General features: G+C 44.5%; 1 protein-coding gene and 1 pseudogene across 1 annotated transcript; both read left to right on the top strand.

Moving 5' to 3' along the window:
- Positions 1-523: 523 nt before the first annotated feature.
- Positions 524-1,999, top strand: LOC138940359 (uncharacterized; annotated as a pseudogene).
- Positions 2,000-15,793: 13,794 nt separating this feature from the next.
- LOC138940358 (stromelysin-2-like) lies at positions 15,794-18,358 on the top strand. The gene is made up of 2 exons (XM_070309196.1): positions 15,794-17,171; positions 17,901-18,358. The coding sequence occupies exons 1-2, from the start codon at positions 15,794-15,796 to the stop codon at positions 18,356-18,358; spliced, it is 1,836 nt and encodes a 611-aa protein (XP_070165297.1).
- The last annotated feature ends 486 nt before the right edge of the window (positions 18,359-18,844 follow it).

Here is an 18,844-nt window from a genome sequence, read left to right as displayed (position 1 = left end):
CCGAATTGTTTGAAGAAAGAACTACGCGAACGTTATATAGAGGATCGTTTATATTGTATAGAAGAGATCGATTTCGCGGAAGAGTTCGTGCGAGAGGCGAGCGAGACGCGATTCGACGAACCTTTCGCGAATGTCGGAGCCGATGGCTATTTGCTCTATCGCAATTGGAGACAGCGATACGGAATTCCGAAATTTTCGTGGGAGGTGAATCACGTCGTGCATTGTTTCTTTAAGTTCGGTTGCCGATTCGAGAACGGAGAGTATTTCGAGGAGAACGAGAGATATTGCGCGTATTGCGCGCGTAGCTCGAGTTTCGCGAAGAGCGTATCGACGCACGTGACGAAAACGGTGTATAGCGAGATGGTGCCCGCTTGCGATCTCGTCGACGAGGTTTTCGACGTGTCGAATAATTGGTGCGCCGGCTGCGAGACGAGAGCTTTGTTCTACATCGAGAATTACGACGAGGAGGAGACGTGGTTTATTTGTAAAAAATCTTGGCGTTTGTTAGACGACGAGTGACGAGATGGAGGCGCGCGATCTTCTCGATAGCGCGCGGGACGTCGCGACGGGGAACGCGTATCGCGCGTGGGCGCGACGGTGCGACGAGTGTCTCGAGTCTCTGCGGGAGAGATGTCGAGGAGAGCGCCGAGGGAGATCGACCGGAGCGATCAATTCTCTTATCGCTCGAATCGTTCGATTAACGGGCGCGAGAGACGATCTGCGTCGACGTTTCGAACGCGTGGGAGGCGGTGTAGAGGAACGCGAGGGATTCTCGTGGTCCGAGATCGAGACGGCTTTCTCTAGACGCGTTTTAACCGGCGCGGTTATTAATTTCGATTATATCGAACCTCGACGATTTCTCGAGGACACTAGAGATACCGTGCTCGATCGAATACGCGATGTTATGAATGAATATAACGGTGTTAAGGTCAATACCGTATTTGTTGGCGAGTTCGTTTCGGGCGACAAGATCGATGTTAAGACTATTGTAACGAAGAATTATCCGCTTCTACCTCTTTCCGACTCGCGAGAGTGGTACGAGAAGCGAGTGGTCGACGCTACTCTAACCTCGTTGGAAGAATTTCAGGAGCGCGATAGCGGATGGGCGTTATCGCGAATATTCAATTTAACCGTGAACGTGAACAGATACAATCCTATGCACGCGGGATGTCGCGTCAAATTACCGCGAGAGATCGCGTTGAAGAAAGCGGTGATAAACGTGCAATCTAATGACAATGCGTGTTTCGCATGGGCGGTGGTCGCCGCTCTGTATCCAGCTGAAAAAAACGTGGGTCGGGAATCTTCGTACCCGCATTACACGACGGTGCTGAATCTGAAGGGCGTTAAATTTCCTATGAGTTTGAACAAAATTACTAGATTCGAGCGTATTAACGATATATCTATTAATGTGTATACCGTTCGAGATAAAAAGGAGGGAAAAGACGGTTGTCGCGTTGTTCCTTTGCGTCTCACTGATGATAAAAAGAACAGACACGTTAATCTGTTGTATTTTGACGCGTTTGTATATGACGCGACGAGATGACGCGACGCATTTCGCGTGGATTAAGAATTTGTCGCGACTCGTCGGCTCGCAACTCAGCGGTAGACGACATAAATCGCATATATGCGATCAGTGAGTACTAATTAAAAAAATCGTCGCGCGATGTTGATAATGCGCGAGATTTAAAATGTGCGTTATGTCGCAGATGCATGCACTATTTTCGAACGAGCGATAAGTTATCGGCTCACAGCGTGGACTGCGGAAGGATGAACGAGTGCGCTATAGTCCTTCCTACCAAAGACGACAAATGGTTAGAGTTTCGTAACTATAGTAGAAAGGAGCGACTTCCATTCGTGGTGTACGCTGATCTCGAATGCGTACTGAAGAAGAAAGAGGAGAGGAGAACGTCGAATACATCTATCGTTCAGCATCACGAAGTTTATAGCGCTGGATATTACGCGCGATGCGCGCTCGATGGCGTTAGCTCTACTTACAGAGCTTATCGCGGTGAAAATTGCGTATTGTGGTTCATTAGAGAACTGGACGATCTAGCGCTTCGCGCGAAAACTGTTCTCGATATCGATGCTCCTATGACGAATCTTACATCGGATGAATGGGAGAGATTCGTAAACGCGACGTACTGCAGCATATGCGAGAAACCGTTCGAATTGGGAGACGCTCGCGTGCGCGATCACTGTCATCTGACTGGACGGTACAGAGGTCCGGCGCATTCGAATTGTAATTTAAATTATAAGGATACTTACGTAATTCCCGTATTCTTTCACAATTTATCGGGTTACGACGCGCATTTTATCATTAAAGATGTAGCTAACGCTTTTCCCGGTAGCGTGGAAATATTGCCGATAACGAAAGAAACGTATATCTCTTTCACGAAGAACGTCGAAGATGCGTGGGGCGAGGGATGGTTCGGAAAACGCTTGAAGTTGCGTTTCGTGGATTCTTTCAAATTTTTAAGCGCGAGTCTCGAGAAATTGGCGTCGTATCTAGACAAAAGCGAATTGAGGATCGCGCGTTCGGAATTTTCCGATCTTAGCGACGCCGATTTCGAGCTTCTCGCGCGAAAGGGTGTATTTCCGTACGAGTATGTCGACGACGTAGATAAATTGTTAGAGACTCGTCTACCGCCGCGCGAGGCTTTTCACAGTTCGCTAACCGGTGATGCGATATCTGAGAACGATTACGCGCGCGCGATAAGAGTCTGGGAGCGATTTCGCGTCGAAACGTTAGGCGATTATAGTGATTTGTATTTAAAGACCGACGTTCTTCTATTGGCCGATGTTTTCGAAAATTTTCGTGACGCGTGTATGAGAAGTTATAATTTAGATCCCGCGTATTATTACACGTTACCGGGATACACATGGGACGCTATGTTGAAGTATACGAGTGTGCGATTCGAATTATTAACCGACATTGATATGGTAATGTTCGTGGAGCGTGGAATACGCGGCGGGCTAAGTCAATGTTCCAACAGATACGCGCGCGTTAATAACAAATATTTACAGTCATACGATTCTTCGGAACCATCGTCGTATCTCATGTACTTCGATATAAATAATTTGTACGGATGGGCGATGTGTCAATCGTTGCCTTACGAAAATTTTCGATGGGTCGATAACGTTACGAGCGTTGACTTAATGTCCGTCACATCGGACTCGCCTATCGGTTATATTCTAGAGGTCGACCTTGCATATCCGTCCGACCTTCACGATTCTCACGCTGACTTGCCATTCTGCCCGACGCGCGATAAGCCGCCCGGAAAACGAGACGAGAAGCTTCTCGCCACACTGTACGATAAGAACCGTTACGTGATATATTATCGCAATTTGCAGCAATGCGTTCGACACGGATTACGCATTACGAAAATACACAGAATATTGCGATTCGCGCAATCTTCATGGTTGCGCGAATATATCGAACTGAATACACGATTACGAATTAACGCGAAAAACGAGTTTGAGAAAAATCTATACAAATTAATGAATAATGCCGTGTTTGGCAAAACTATGGAAAACGTGCGCAATCATTCGAATGTTCGACTCGTGACTCGATGGGACGGGCGATACGGCGCGGAGGCGATGATCGCGAAACCGAATTTTCACAGTAGAAGCGTTTTCGCGGAGGATCTCGTAGCTGTAGAATTGCGTAAACTCGAGATTAAGTTCAATAAACCAATTTATGTAGGTATGTGTATTCTCGATATATCTAAAATTCGTTTATACGAATTTCACTACGAGTACATGCTACCATTGTATCGAGATAAGTGTAAAATAATGTACACCGATACGGATAGTCTCATTTATCGCGTCGAATGCGAGGACATATACGAGAATATGAAGCGCGATATCGACAAGTTCGATACGAGCGATTACGCAATGGACAATGCGTATGGAATGCCTCTCGCTAATAAAAAAATACCCGGTGCGATGAAGGATGAGAACGCTGGCGCGATTATGACCGAATTTATTGGACTTAGAGCGAAAATGTACGCGCTGCGAGTCGCCGGTAAAAGCGATACAAAAAGAATCAAGGGTGTTAAGAGCGGCGTTGTCGCGAGAACGATAACGTTTGACGATTACGCGCGCTGTCTTCGACAGGGGATCGAGATGAAGCGCGAGCGGTTTTGTATAAGATCCGAGTTACACGAGATGTATACAGTATCGGAATTAAAAATCGCGCTCAGTCCGCACGATGACAAACGATACACGATATCGGGAACTACGGATACGTTACCGTGGGGACATTATAAAATACCGTTGTAGGGAGCGAAAAAATACTATACGTTTCTTAAAACATTTAAACTTTAGTTAGTAGTTTATTTAGTATAAACATATTTTATAAATAATATATTATCATTGTATTTTCGATATAATTCACGATTGCGTCGAAAAAACATCGATGGACGTTCTACGAATCGTTTCGAAGAACAAATTTGCGCGAATAATATAATTTGAATATAATTTATTATAATAGATTTTAATAAAATAATAAAAATTAATCGGTTTTATTTATTAGATTTTAATAAAAAATCGTGAAAATGTTCGATCGGTCTTATATATAATAGGTATTAGATATAAAATCTATTATAAATAAGACTGATCGTACATTTTCACGATCTTTCTATTATGCTCTCGGAAGTGTTTTATATAGAATAATGTGAAAAAGATGTTAATGCGAGTTTTAGCGTTATCATAGTGACGTAATAAAGAATGTATACAAAGCGCGAGAAAGAGTAAGTATAAAGTTTGAAAGAGAGACCGCAGGATACGGCGGCCGCGTAGCGGTGCGAGAGAGAACTCGTATAGAACGCGAAAAAATGAACTTTTTGTGTTTTTGCGATATAAAAGTCGTGGAAACCACCATTCTGTCCAAGTCTTGGCAAATCTCGACTCGATTTGACAAATTCGCATTCTACTTCATTAGCATCGAACATATATTATGCTACATGCTACATGCAAACGAGATAGAATGCGAGAATTTGCCATAAATCGAGTCGAGATTAGCCGCGAATTGGACAGATCGATGATTTCCATGACTCTTTATTATATTCTTGAAAGTGTTATATATAGAGTAACGCGAGAATAAAGCTACCGCGAGAATAAAGTTACCGCGAGATACGATGTTCGCTTAACAATGCGATGAAGAATATATATAAAATATAAAAAAGAGTCCGCATAAAGCGCAAAAGAGAGAACGCAGGATATGGCGGCCGCGTAGCGGCGCGAGAAAGAGTTTATATGGAGCGCAAGAGAGAACTCGTACAAAATTACGATTGTTTTATAATCATACGATTTAAAGATTAATAATGATAATTACTCTATAATCGATTATTTAAACAGTTAATCGATTTTCACAAGTTTTAATTTTAATTGTATTGTGTTATTATTTTTTTCTTTGTTTTATAATTATACGATTATTTTAGTTTTAACATGTCTACAATTTTTCTAAGATTTTCCTTGTTTTATAATTATACGAGTATTTTAGTTTTAACATGTCTACAATTTTGTTATGTATAATATATAATATGTATAATATATAATATGTATAATATGTATAATATGTATAATATGTAGTTTTATTTAATAAAAATACATTTTTATCATAATACAGCTGTTTTATTTATCCAAGAATTGTGCGATTCGTCCATTCCTAACCATTTCACGTAAATCTTGTCACTCTTTCGACGCAGCACCTTTTCTACGAGATACACGTCGGGATCGCCAACGCGCAACAATTCGTGCTCGTAGAATCCTCCCGCGATCGGCTCGCCGCGCGAATCCTTTAATAGATACGTTACGGGATTAGTCCGTTGTATCTTAGTTATTCGAAAAATCTCTGTAGTCCAGTTGGGTGTGAAGCCTTTCTCGAAAATCGTTTTAAATTTACTGATGCGTACCGGATCGGCTACTTTAAATTTCGCCGGAGCCGCGATTTTTATATTGCTGTATACAGTATTTAAAAGTTTATCGGCAATTTTTGGAGTTACGTCGACAGGTCTCATATTTATAGTGCGATGTTTTCGCGTGTTATATTCCTCGACGAGTCGTGGTAACTCGTCGATCCACTTGTACGTTCCGTTTAGCGTGAAATACTTCCACATAAAATTTTTGAGCGTACGATTGAATCGTTCGACTATCGACGCTTTCATCACCGAATATGTCGAATAATGATTTACTTCGTGCTTCTTCGTAAAATTTCGCATATCGGCATTGTAAAATTCTTTTCCTTTATCGGTCTGTAGATTTTTTGGACACCTCTTAGAGTCTCGTATTATTTTAGATAACGCTCGAGTAACCTCGTTTGCGCTTTTGCTCTTAAGCGGTACAGCCCATGCGTATTTGCTTAATACGTCGATAACGGTGAGTATGTAGTTGTGGCCTTTGTTGAGTCTCGCGTAAGGACGCATCTCGACCACATCCGCTTGCCATAGGTCGTCGTATCCGCGCACCGCAACGCGACGACGCGAGAAGTTTCTTCTCGCGGGCGCGTGCAATTCCTCGACTAATCTTCGTTTTTTAACGCTCATAATTCTTTTTTCTTTCTCTCGAGAATAACGTTAAATTGGATCTCTTTTTCGAGCGGTTCGCCGCTCCCGCTAATCTCTTTTTCGAGCGGTTCGTCGCTCCCGCTAATCTTTCTTTCGAGCGGTTCGCCGCTCCCGCTAATCTTTCTTTCGAGCGGTTCGCCGCTCCCGCTAATCTTTGCCAGTTCTCTCACTCTTCCCGATAGCTCGTCTGCGTCTCTCTTCAATCGTGACGTTGAATTTTCCAATTCTCGTATCTTCGTCTCGGATTTCACTGCGGAATTCGCCGCGATACGCGATTTTTGATTTAGTTCTTGTATTGTTTTACCTTGATTGAACATTATTTTACGATCGTTCGCGTTTCTCGTCGAAAACTCCGTCGCGTTGAGCGATATAGTTTTTTTCGCGACTTCGATTTGATCGCTTAAACCTTTGATTCGTTTATCTAAAACATCGATTCGTTTATCTAGAGCGTTAGCGCTCGTTTCTATTCTCGAAATGGAATTTTCCACAGCGTCTATTCGTTTACTCAGAACGTCATCGCGTGTTTTTATCTCGGAAACGAAACTCTCCGCGACGTCTATTCGTTTACTTAAAGCGCTATCGAGCTGAGCGAGTCTCGTGAATAGTAGAATGACGCCCTGCCCCGCTTCGTTCGCGTCTTTTCTTAATTGCGATGTGATTCCCTCGACGTAGCTTTTGCTTGTCGCATCGGCGTCCTCCTCAGGTTGAGCCAAGCGTTTTATTTTACGTTCTCTCGCGTCGTATTCAATGGAAGAGCTTAGACACAGCGCGTTATCGCGCACGTAACTTCGCAGAGACTCGATAGCCGGACGTAGTCTTCCGGTTCTCGCATCGTAGCCTCGATTTTTTAAAGGTGAGCCAAATTTGCTCACGGACATCGCGAATTCCGCGTACGACTGCGACAATCATCCACGCGACAGTTCGATTTATACGATCGCTCCTGTTTCGCGAAGCTCCTCGATTATCGATAGAATCTCGTTTTCGTGAGCGTTGTTGCCAGCTCGACGCGAAGCGTCTAATAATCGCAAACGATCCACTAATTCGTTTGGATCGTCCCAATGGACGTAATCGATTTTATTGTCCGTGACACGCATAGTCGACGATACGCGACCCGCGCCTGTTTTTTTCGCGCCGCTGTTGTGAATAAGCGGAGCGATAATAAATTTGTATTTATATCCTTTATTTCCTAAGACAGATTTTTTAGCGTCATGATCACGTCTATGAGCGTTCGTTGTTAACAATATACTTCTGTATGTTAATTTATCTTTTTCTGTATATATGAGACTATTAGGAATTTTCATAAAAATTAATTCATACAAACCGGGAGTACCGACATATTTAATCTCATCTATAAATATGGAATCATTCGCGTCTACGTCAAATCGCTTATCGCCGAGCATCGCACCTTTCTCGCCGATGTAAACTCCGTAAACGTGATCAATCTCGTTCGGCGCTTCTCCGCCGAGAAGAGTCCCCATATATTTTCGCCCTAACGGTCCTAGTCGACCGTGCGATATTTCGCGATCTTGAGCAATTCGCGAAATTTGTTTAACGGGTATTTCGGATATCGAGGGCGATTCGAGACTCTCGGATTCGAACGTTTCATATTCTTCGGTTTCGTTTCGCGCGAATGGATCTCTTTCGACGAAAGATTCGTTTAATGGAGTAGAAACGGCGTTCAATCGTCGTCTAGCGCGTATTCGTTTCGCTTTAGGTTTTTTCCAAACGGGAGTTAGTGCTTCATCTTTCCATTTTTCCTCGACGCTCGTCGAGGGTGAAATGTCGGTTGCGTCTTGTTTTATCATTTCGCGCTTAATTTCATTTCGCTCTATCTCGTCTCGCTCAGCGCGATCAGCGATGCGTCGCAGCGGTTCGACGATCGGTTTGAAACGACTCTCTATCGCGATCTCGCTTTCCATTTTTCCAGTTTTTAATGCTCTGTGTTTTTTACGAATCGATGCGCGCGTTTTAGCTATCTCTTTTGCTGTTTTTTCGCGTTCGCCGATATCCGTCGAGGCCATTGCAACTTCTTCTAACTCGCGAGAGAGCGATTGACGCGTTCGACGTATTCACGACAACTGATCGTTCTACGGTACAATGAAATCATTAAATCCTCGTCTGTATCTACCAGCGCGGAGCGCGCTATCTTTGTCGATTACTAAGAAACCATATTTATATCGCCAACACGCGCGACATAACGCGTGAAAATTCTCGTACGACATATCCGTGTTCACGTGATCGTTGTATGCGTGACGTAAATTAGTACCATCTTGTTTAAAAAGAATTAACAAATTAGCATTATCTCGAATCAAATGCTTCGGTATTTTAGCATACGTTTGGCACAGATAGAAGCAATCGACGTTCGAGTGTCGACCCATAGCGAAATATTCTCTGATAGTATTTTGTTTGTCGCACGCTACATCGTCGAACACGAATATCGAATTCGGGAGAGCTTCGCTGGGTGAAATAACGTCAAAGTTATTAGAAAATGTGAAATAACCTATATCTTCCATCGGTGTTAATAAATTTTCTAAATATTGATATTTAGGCTGCTGCAATGACTTTGAGTAAACATAAACGTTCTCGAAGCGTACACCATGCGGACTCTCCAACAAACTTATTAATGCGTTTGTTTTGCCGCAACTAGAAGGCCCGCAAATAACGCAACGAATAGCGCTCGGTAATAGACGACCGTGTCTACGCGTTTCTTTCGACGGCCGCGTTTTATTATCGAGGTTCGTCACCTTTATCGCGATCGGTTGCCGCACGAAACGCATTCTTCTTGCTGCGCGCGTGCGCGGTACACTCGCGTAAGGCAGGGCGAGACTTTTTAATTTATATACGAATAGATTGCCATCAATCGCGCAGTAGTGAATTGCGCGCGGTGAATCTAAATGTTTATCTTACTAATAGATGGCGACGACATTCTCGATTTCACCACCGATCAATTGCGGTATATTCCGAAAATAATTTTACTAAAGCATTTCGGTCGCTACGTAGAACGATTGTGGGAGAAACTGCCTGAATATATAAAAGTGGATCCGGAGGTGCGGCGCTACCGTCGATGTCTAGAGCATTATAATCGCCCTTGGCAACGAACACACATCGACGGTCCGGCGCCGCTTGTTAAAGATTGCGGCGAATGCAATTCGCGAAACAGCAGTACGGTGTGAGTCATGGCGCTGGCTTATTAAATAGAGCGATAAACGCACTCCCTTTCGAACTACATATACCTGGATATCAATTTTGCGGGCCGGGTACTCGTCTTGCGAAACGACTCGCGCGAGGCGATCGAGGTGTCAATCCTCTGGACGCGGCCTGCCGCGAACACGATATCGCGTACTCGCGGAGCGGCGAGCTCGCTGATCGACACGTCGCTGCCCACGCGCTTGCCAAAAAAGCGCGCGAACGTGTCGCGGCTAAAGACTCGACTCTCGGCGAGAGAGCCGCCGCGGCGGCTGTATGGATGGCTATGAAATCGAAGACAAAACTTGGAATGGGTACAACGAAAATCAAGAGAAAAAAGAACAAAAGAAGAATAATCGCTACGAGAAAAAGAACGCTTCCGATAACGAAACGCGGCGGCTTTTTACCCCTGCTACCGTTATTAGGAGCTCTCGGTTCTTTGGCCGGAGGAGCGGCGGGAATCGCGAAAGCGGTGAACGATCGCAAAGCAGCGCGACGACAACTGGAAGAGTTGCAGCGTCATGATCGCACGATGGAAGGTCGCGGTTTATATCTCGCGCCGTACAAACGTGGAAGTGGCGTGTCCTCAACGAGAAGAGCTAAAAAAAAACTTCGCGTAAACAGACGCTAAAGATTCTCCCATCCGTCGGAGCAACAACGAACGAACAATTAAATCGCGCGGCGATACTCTCGCGCGTACCTCATTTTAGAGGTGTGTTTATGCGCAACGCGCTTCCGTCGCAAGCGCGCCGCGATGAGAGCGGCATTGTAAATTTAGACGACGCATCCGGACCGGGTACTCATTGGGTAGCGTACGCGAAAAAAGGGGGCGACGCAATTTACTACGACGGTTTCGGCGATCTTCGTCCTCCACGCGAACTCGCGCGTTATCTCGGGCGCGACGCGAACATTCGATACAATCGTCGCTCCGAGCAGACGCGCGATCAGAATATTTGCGGACAATTGAGTCTTCGATTTCTCCGAGAAGTCGATTGGAGGAATCGTCGACTATAATATCAACCGTTATTCGTCAATCGAACGCAGTTCGATCGCTCTCGCCGATCATGTCGCTAACTCTCACTCTTTCCGGACGAAGCAGTATTCTCGCGGCAAGTTATTTTCCGCCTCTCGATTTAAACGACGACGATTACGAATTAGGTTTAACCAATTTCGAAACTTATAATACGATACCGAATATAAATTCTACGAATAATAAATTTTACTTCGATAATAATGACGAGATTATCGCAATTCCAATAGGATCTTACGAATTAAGCGCTATAAACGCGTATCTAAGAGCGGCGATTCGTCATAAACGACGAGCGAGAGAGGAGGAACGAGAACGCGAAAATGAAAAACCGGAAACGAACGATGATGATTACATATATGATGTTGATGACGATTATTTCGAAGACGATGAGAATGGCGATAAAAGTGAAAATTCTATAACGCTTCGCGGTAACGATAACACTATGAGAAGCGAAATTAAATGCGCATATCGAGTAAATTTTACAAAACCCGATAATATCGGTTCGCTCCTGGGTTTCTCGTCTCGTGTATTACAACCGAATAAATGGTACGCATCCGATAAGCCAATAAATATTATGGCCATTAACCTTATTCGAATAGAGTGCAACGTTACAACAGGAGCGTATCATAACGACAAATCCGCGCATACTATACACGAATTCGCGCCTAACGTTCCACCCGGATATAAAGTGTCGGAAATTCCAACGCAGATCATTTACCTTCCGATCATCGCACGGACCATTACCGATATAAACGTGCGTGTTGTGGACCAAAACGGAAAATTGATCGATTTTCGCGGCGAAGAAATTACGATTCGTCTACACGTGCGACGAAAACGGTAGAGAAGCGCGCGATGCTCGTAGTGAATGGATCGAATGCGAGAAACGCACCTATTATCGCTGTCGCGTCATCTCTAAACACAGAAAAGAGAAGAAAAAAGGGAGGAAGACTAACCGCTGCCAACGAGACTTTTCTGCGCTCTTTGGGTTTCGTCGTGCCGAAAACCGCTTCTTCGTAAAAAGCGGAATGTGCGACATTCTAAGTATCAGTGGGGAGCCAATCTTCGACGATCGCATCGTCAAGATCGAAACTCACACGTACAACCCTTACGCCAATACTACGTTCGGAAATAGCGATGAGATACGAATTCCTATACAACAGCAAGATTTGTATACGTTACCTTGCGACAGTTTTATCTACATTGAGGGCAGACTCGAGTCGAAGGAAACATCGAGCGCGCAAGAGGAAATCGCATCGATAACGAGATTAGTAAACAATTGCGCGGCGTTTATGTTCGAGGAAATTCGCTACGAGCTCGATGGCGTAGAGATCGATCGAAACAGAAACGTTGGAATAACGAGTACGATTAAAAATTACGCGTCGCTGACAGTCGAAAGAAGTAAAATATTAAAAAACGCTGGATGGGACTTATTAGCAACAACTCATTCGTCAATCGGTGATTTTAATTTTTGCGTACCTCTTAACGTACTATTAGGTTTTTGCGAAGATTACAAGCGCGTTGTGATCAACGCGCGACACGAGCTTATTTTAATACGAGCGCGCAACGATAACAATTGCGTTATATCGCGCGAAACGCAAGAACCTAAAATCGTTTTGTTAAAAATACAATGGCGAATGCCTCATATAGTATTGAATGATGTTAATAAATTAAGATTATTGCGCACGTTAGATAGTGGACGATATTTGAGCGTCGCTTTTTGCTCATGGGATCTTTACGAGTTTCCGCTTCTACAGAACACGACCAAACACTCGTGGGCCGTCAAAGCGGCAACACAACTCGAGAAACCGCGATACGTTATCTTCGCGCTACAATCTGGAAAGAAGAACGTTCTGTCCGAGGAGCCTTCTTTATTCGATAATTGTAAACTAACTAATGTCAAACTGTATCTTAATTCCGATTTTTATCCTTACGATGACATGAATTTAGATTTCGATAAACATAAAATCGCCGTATTATACGATATGTATTCGAAATTTCGAAAAACGTACTACGGATGCGAAAACGACGAAACGCTCTTAAATTTAGATAAATTTTTAATTCACGGCCCACTCGTAGTCATCGACTGTTCTCGACAGAATGAGTCAATTAAAAGCGCCACTGTGGACGTTCGCATAGAGTTCGACTGCAAGGAAAACATCCCCTCTAATACCACAGCTTACTGTCTTATTATTCACGATCGAGTGGTAGAATACAATCCGCTCACTAATGTCGTGCGCAGAATCGTGTAAGCGCAACGATACTCGAAAAAATATGGAGACAGAATAAAACGCTTAGAAAAATCTAGAAAGAAACACTTCGAGTATCGCTAACGACGATGGACACACCGATTTTTGTCGATCTTCAAGGTTTCGTAGTTAACGAAAAATTCGTCGTGAAAGAAGTAGCCGTATTAAGAAATGGTGTAGAATTGACGCATCACATCTTTCGCTCGCCGATGTCGTGGGATTTACTCACGAGAGCGGAAAAATCGCGAGCGTGTTGGTTGATATCGAATCATCATCAGCTAAAGTGGAATGATGGACACACAAATTACGGGTCGATGAAAAAACTCGTTCGAGATGCCATATGTCGAGGATCTAACCCTGATTCGACGGTGCAGATCTATGTCAAAGGTCACGAGAAGAAGAAGTGGTTAATCGAGATCTTAGGAAACGTCGCCGACGATCGCGATATAGCCGTTTCTGTCGAGACTATCGACGCCGATTACGAAGACATCGAACGTCTGGAGACTCTGAACGCTTCGCGGGCCTTTCATTGCGGATACCACGCGAAAAATTGCGCGTTAGAAAACGCGTGTAAATTGCACGATTGGTGGTTTGAGCGACGCGACCGTTTGCGCAATATGAGCGATTGATTTTATATTATATTATATTATATAAATTTAAGTTATATAAATTTAAGTTATAATGTATCAAATTAATTATATATTTTAAATTATAATCTATAAATTTAATCACGAATATGTTATATATTGTTGCAAAATATACGTTATACGAACGAACCGCGTTTTTTCTTTATCGCGGTCGCGTTATCGCGGTCGCGTAACAAATTTAATTATAATAACTGTCCATAGATATTATTTTATCGCGATCGCATAATAAACTTAATTATAGAATATTTTAAATTTTATATATAATTATAATGTATTGAATTAATTATTAAGTATTTCATTCTATATTTAAACTACATTTTTATATATCAAATCTCAAAAATTAAATCTAATAAAACCTTAATTTATAATTATCCATAGATTATCGCGGTTGCATAATAAACTTAAAGTAAAGAGATTTTAAATCTATTTAAATATACTTAATGCGGACACAGATGATTACGAGAGGATACGGAAGAAGAAAAGCGTAAAAAATCAACGTTTCGCTTAATATATAACATTTATTCATAAAAATTATCTTACAAATGCGCTTTATTAACGCTTAAAATTATTCCGCGTCGAACGGTTGCGATTCGGGCTCATAGTTCGCCCATCGTACATTAGTCTGCGATTTACTCTCGTTAACCGTCGCTGGTTCGGCCTCGTTCTCCATTGATCGTAATTCGAGTTCGCCGATCGATCGCGATTCGGGCTCCTCATCGATCCGTGATGCGACGACTCGCCTAATTTCGGGAACGGCGAAATCGCTCTCGCCGCGTCGACGAGCGTCGCGCAATGCGCTGTGAACGCTTTGCGCTTGAGCGAGCATAGTTCTCGTTTTATTTATTAACTCATAGAGCGATTCTCGCGCTGTTTTTACACAGCTTTCTATTTCTTGTCTAAAATACAAAAGTAAAAATTAATAAAAGTAAAAATTAATAAAAGTAAAAATTAATAAAATTTATTATAATTTTTATAACTTATTATAATTTATTATAATTTATTATAATTTATTATAATTTATTATAATTTATTATAATTTATTATAATTTCAATTAGATACTTACATTAAACGCGCGATATCTACGTCTTCGCTTAACTGGAAAGCGAGTCTAAACGAATCCGGACTATTATCGATAACACCTTGCGCTTCCACACGCAAATCCGTAGCGAGATCTCCCAGAACATAGGATTTTATCGCGATTAAGTCCCCGTTTACGTTAATATAATCAGCCGCGTTAATGATCTGTTCGATTCGTTCCATATCGAACAGATCACGACCGATTTTAATTGTCGTCACTTCACGTTCCGTCGTTTCGAACTTCGTTATCTCGCGAACGAGAATACTTTAACGCTTCTCGAAACGATCTCGCGTTTTATAAAGATCGACGCGCGGAATGTTGCGGTACAATTTATCGATCGCGCCGCGTCTTCCTTCCGCGACCGTTTCGTCGCCGGAAAGGAGATATCTCTACTCGCTCATCGAGTGTCCTTTTTAGAGGACAAATGAACAATAAAAATAGAAATAACAAAAAACATCCGTTAGATAATGCGCATTCCGAATATTCTGCGAACAATAAAATCATTATCGCTGGAAAAAAGTATCTAGGGATATCTAAAAAGGTATCTCTAATTTATCGTTACCGGAAAGAGATATCTCTAATTACCGGAAAGAGATATCTCTAATCGCTCATCGAGTGTCCTTTTTAGGAGACAAACGTAAAAAACATCCGTTAGATAACGCGCATCGTTGAAAGAGATATTTTTAATCGCTCATCGAATGTCCTTCTTAGAGGACAAACGAATGATAAAATGGAAATAACAGAAAACATCCGTTAGATAACGCGTATCGTTGGAAGGGATATCTTTAATCGCTCATCGAATGTCCTTCTTAGAGGACAAATGAACAATAAAATAGAAAAAACAAAAGAGGAACTCGAGCGCGTCCGCTAGATAACGCGTATTCCAAACGCTCGACGTCGAAAGAAACGCATTTCCCTCTCCCTCTCCCCACCCACCCGCATTATTCGTCGCCGATAAAAATAGGCGTCTCTCGGAACGCGCGAATCAATCGCGCTCGGTGTCTCTCAACAGTTTATCGCGTCTTCCCCGCTTCGCGCGATGACTAATACGAGGACGGTTCTCACTCTAGCGACAATACTCGTCGCTACGACGGTCGCCGCGCCCTTCGACTCGGAAAAAATCGAGGCGCTTCGTTTTCTGCGCGTATACGGTTTTCTAAAAGACGATGGAGAATCGCTGTCGTCCGATAACGCGACGTCTCTGCGTCGCGCGCTATCGCTGTTTCAAGAATATTATCAATTATCGGGAAACGGCGCGTTAAACGCCGTTACGCTTCACCTTATGCGTAAACCGCGATGCGGTCTCGCAGATATTCCCGATCGCGCGTATAGCCCGATCGCGCGAAAATGGCCGAAGACGCGTCTCGCGTGGAATTTTCAGATGGCTAGCGAGGAAATCTCGCGAACGGCCGAAACGGCGTTCGCGTTATGGGCGGCGAACTCATCGCTAACTTTCGCACGCGACCCGTTACATCCCGATATATTAATATCGTATCGAACGGGCGCGCACACTTACGCGAATCGTCGAAACGTCGGTATTTGCCCGGCAGCTTTCGACGGTCCGGGAGGAGCCCTAGCTCACGCGTTTTTTCCCTCTGGAACAACCGATTTCACATCGGAGATACACGTCGACGATTCCGAACCGTGGTACGTGTATCTAAACAAAAATCCTCCCGACACGCATCACCTGCTACAAACGCTAACGCACGAGATCGGCCACGCATTGGGTTTACAGCATAGTATGCGCAATGACTCTATAATGTTCCCATATATACCCGACATCGAGAATCAATTTCCAGTTAAGCTGAGCATAGAAGACATTCTCGCTATACAAAATCTGTACGGATCTCACGACGACGGAAATTATCCAACGGCGACTCCCGCGACCACCGCGACGCCCGCGACGACGAGCGTCGCGCCGACCGATCCAGCGCGAGCGGATCTCTGCGCATTGCGACGCGTGGACGCCGCGCTAATAATGAATCATCGATTATATATAGCTAATCGCCGCAACATATGGTCGGTCGACATAACCGAGAAACGTTACGGTAGACCCATGACGCTCACGGATTACGCGACGTTTCTACCGGCGAATTTCACGCGTCTATCCGCCGCGTATAGAAGACCCTCGGGCGATCTCGCTCTATTCGCGAACGATTCGATCTACCTCGCGGAATATCCCAGTCTTAAACTAAAATCGGGTTGGCCGAGATATCTCCACGATATCGGACTTCCCCGAAACGTTAAAATCAACGCGGCGATAAATACGCACACGGGACGAACCTACGCTGTATACGACGATGATAAAGTCGCGGAAATCGACGAGTGTCGCATGATAGTCATTAGACACGCTCCATTAAAAGATATATTTCCCGGAATTCCGTCCGCGATAACGTCGGCCTTCCGATACATCGATGGCAATCTATATTTCTTCGCCAAACGTCAGTTCTACGCCTTCAACGAATTTACAAATACCGTAACCTCGGCGGGTCCTTTCGATCTACACGCGCTCGGCATCGAGTGTCCTACGGATGGATTGCTAAGGCAATTGCGCGATCTCCTTAGTCGCGTCTATCGTCTCAGCGACACGATCGAGAAAGAGAGAATCGACGACGAGACCGACTAGAGCGACCCTACCGTTATTTTTTAAAAATAGAATATATAAAAGAAAACGCGCGAAAGGGGAAGAAGCGATCTCTACGCGAGTATATAAAGACCGCTCATCCATTAAGCGCTTCATTATTAACGAAGAACACCGAAGCTAACGCGCGAAAAAGAACAAACGAGAAAGAACGAGCGACGATGTACGCGACAATGGGAGGACAACCGCAACAGCAACACTCATTCGACGATCGATCGAGACTAACCGAACGAGACCGCGAAGATAGCGCGGAATACGCTAAGAAAGCTAAAATGGACAATGGGTAAGACTATCGAACATTTATTCGAATTAATAATTTGCTAACACCGTTTCTCTCATCGCTCATATCTATTTTTTAGACGAGATCGCGATCGAACGCCAAGACACGACGCGGACGTCTCGATCGCGCGACCGCTCAGAATCTTAGGAAGACGCTATCCATTGACCAAAACCGCATATAAACATCTGGAAATTAGCGTTAACGTCAGCCGACCCTCCTTCGTAGAAATCGTCCTCGGAGATTGCCACGGCAAAGAGATCTCGCTAACGCCGGATACGTGGAAAGAACTGCTCGATCTACGACCCACGCTCCTGTCGCACTTTCGCTCCGACGAGCGCGACGAGGCGCGCCCGACGCCAATACACATCGGACAATTGACGCTACGATTCGGCAAACTCAACAATCTCCGAATACTTCGTCTCGAAACGCCTAAAATTCGCCTAGCCGTATCGAAGAACACCGTCGTAAATATATTAAATCTGGAACTTTGCGTCAACCGCATCGTTGCATCTTTAAGCGGTTTAACCACGCGCGTGGACAACAAGCTAATTCGTTTCCTCGACATCGCGGCGGGCGCTCGCGATAAAGCGCTTATTCCCGCGAAGATACGCGAGAGCGATAACTTCGACCGCAACGATATAATCGATTGCGAACTGCAGGCTCTGCTCTTCGGAGAATCGTGATACGCTCGCTCGCGTACTCGTATCGTCGTATTATTAATACGTTAAAAAATTTGTAAAAGAAAACAATAAAAACACCTCTCCTCTCTCGCTAGAACGACGACGTCTCTTTATTTCACCACCCTTCGAAGATTCGCCATCGCTAAAGCGACGAGGGACGCCCCTCCGTCCGCTCGACCGCCCACCGACGATCCCCCGCCCCCTCGACGCCGGGCGCCCGCCGCCCGCTCGCGGATCGCGCGCTAGAAGCGCCCCCCTAAAGAATCGCGACGGCGGATCGCGCGCTAGAAGCGGCGCGCCCCCTTAAGAATCGCGACGGCGGATCGCGCGCTAGAAGCGGCGGATCGCGCGCTAGAAACGCCCCCCTAAAGAATCGCGACGGCGGATCGCGCGCTAGAAGCGCCCCCCTAAAGAATCGGGACGGCGGATCGCGCGCTAGGGGCGCGAGTCGCGTCGAGGTCGCGAGTCGGGCGCGCCACCCCCCGAGCG

The sequence above is a fragment of the Polyergus mexicanus genome, unplaced genomic scaffold (assembly GCF_030449975.1).
Source record: "Polyergus mexicanus isolate NDT 795.1 unplaced genomic scaffold, iyPolMexi1.0 SCAF_16, whole genome shotgun sequence".
NCBI classification, from domain to species: domain Eukaryota; kingdom Metazoa; phylum Arthropoda; class Insecta; order Hymenoptera; family Formicidae; genus Polyergus; species Polyergus mexicanus.
This window is presented reverse-complemented; position numbering and strand designations above follow the sequence as displayed.

What these genes read in the sequence shown, in the direction of transcription:
- LOC138940358 (XM_070309196.1), top strand. Translation starts at nt 15,794, where the DNA reads ATGACTAATACGAGGACGGTTCTCACTCTAGCGACAATACTCGTCGCT. An exon ending in GGCCTTCCGATACATCGATG is followed by an intron (nt 17,172 to 17,900) that starts GCAATCTATATT and finishes CCTCCTTCGTAG; the next exon opens with AAATCGTCCTCGGAGATTGC.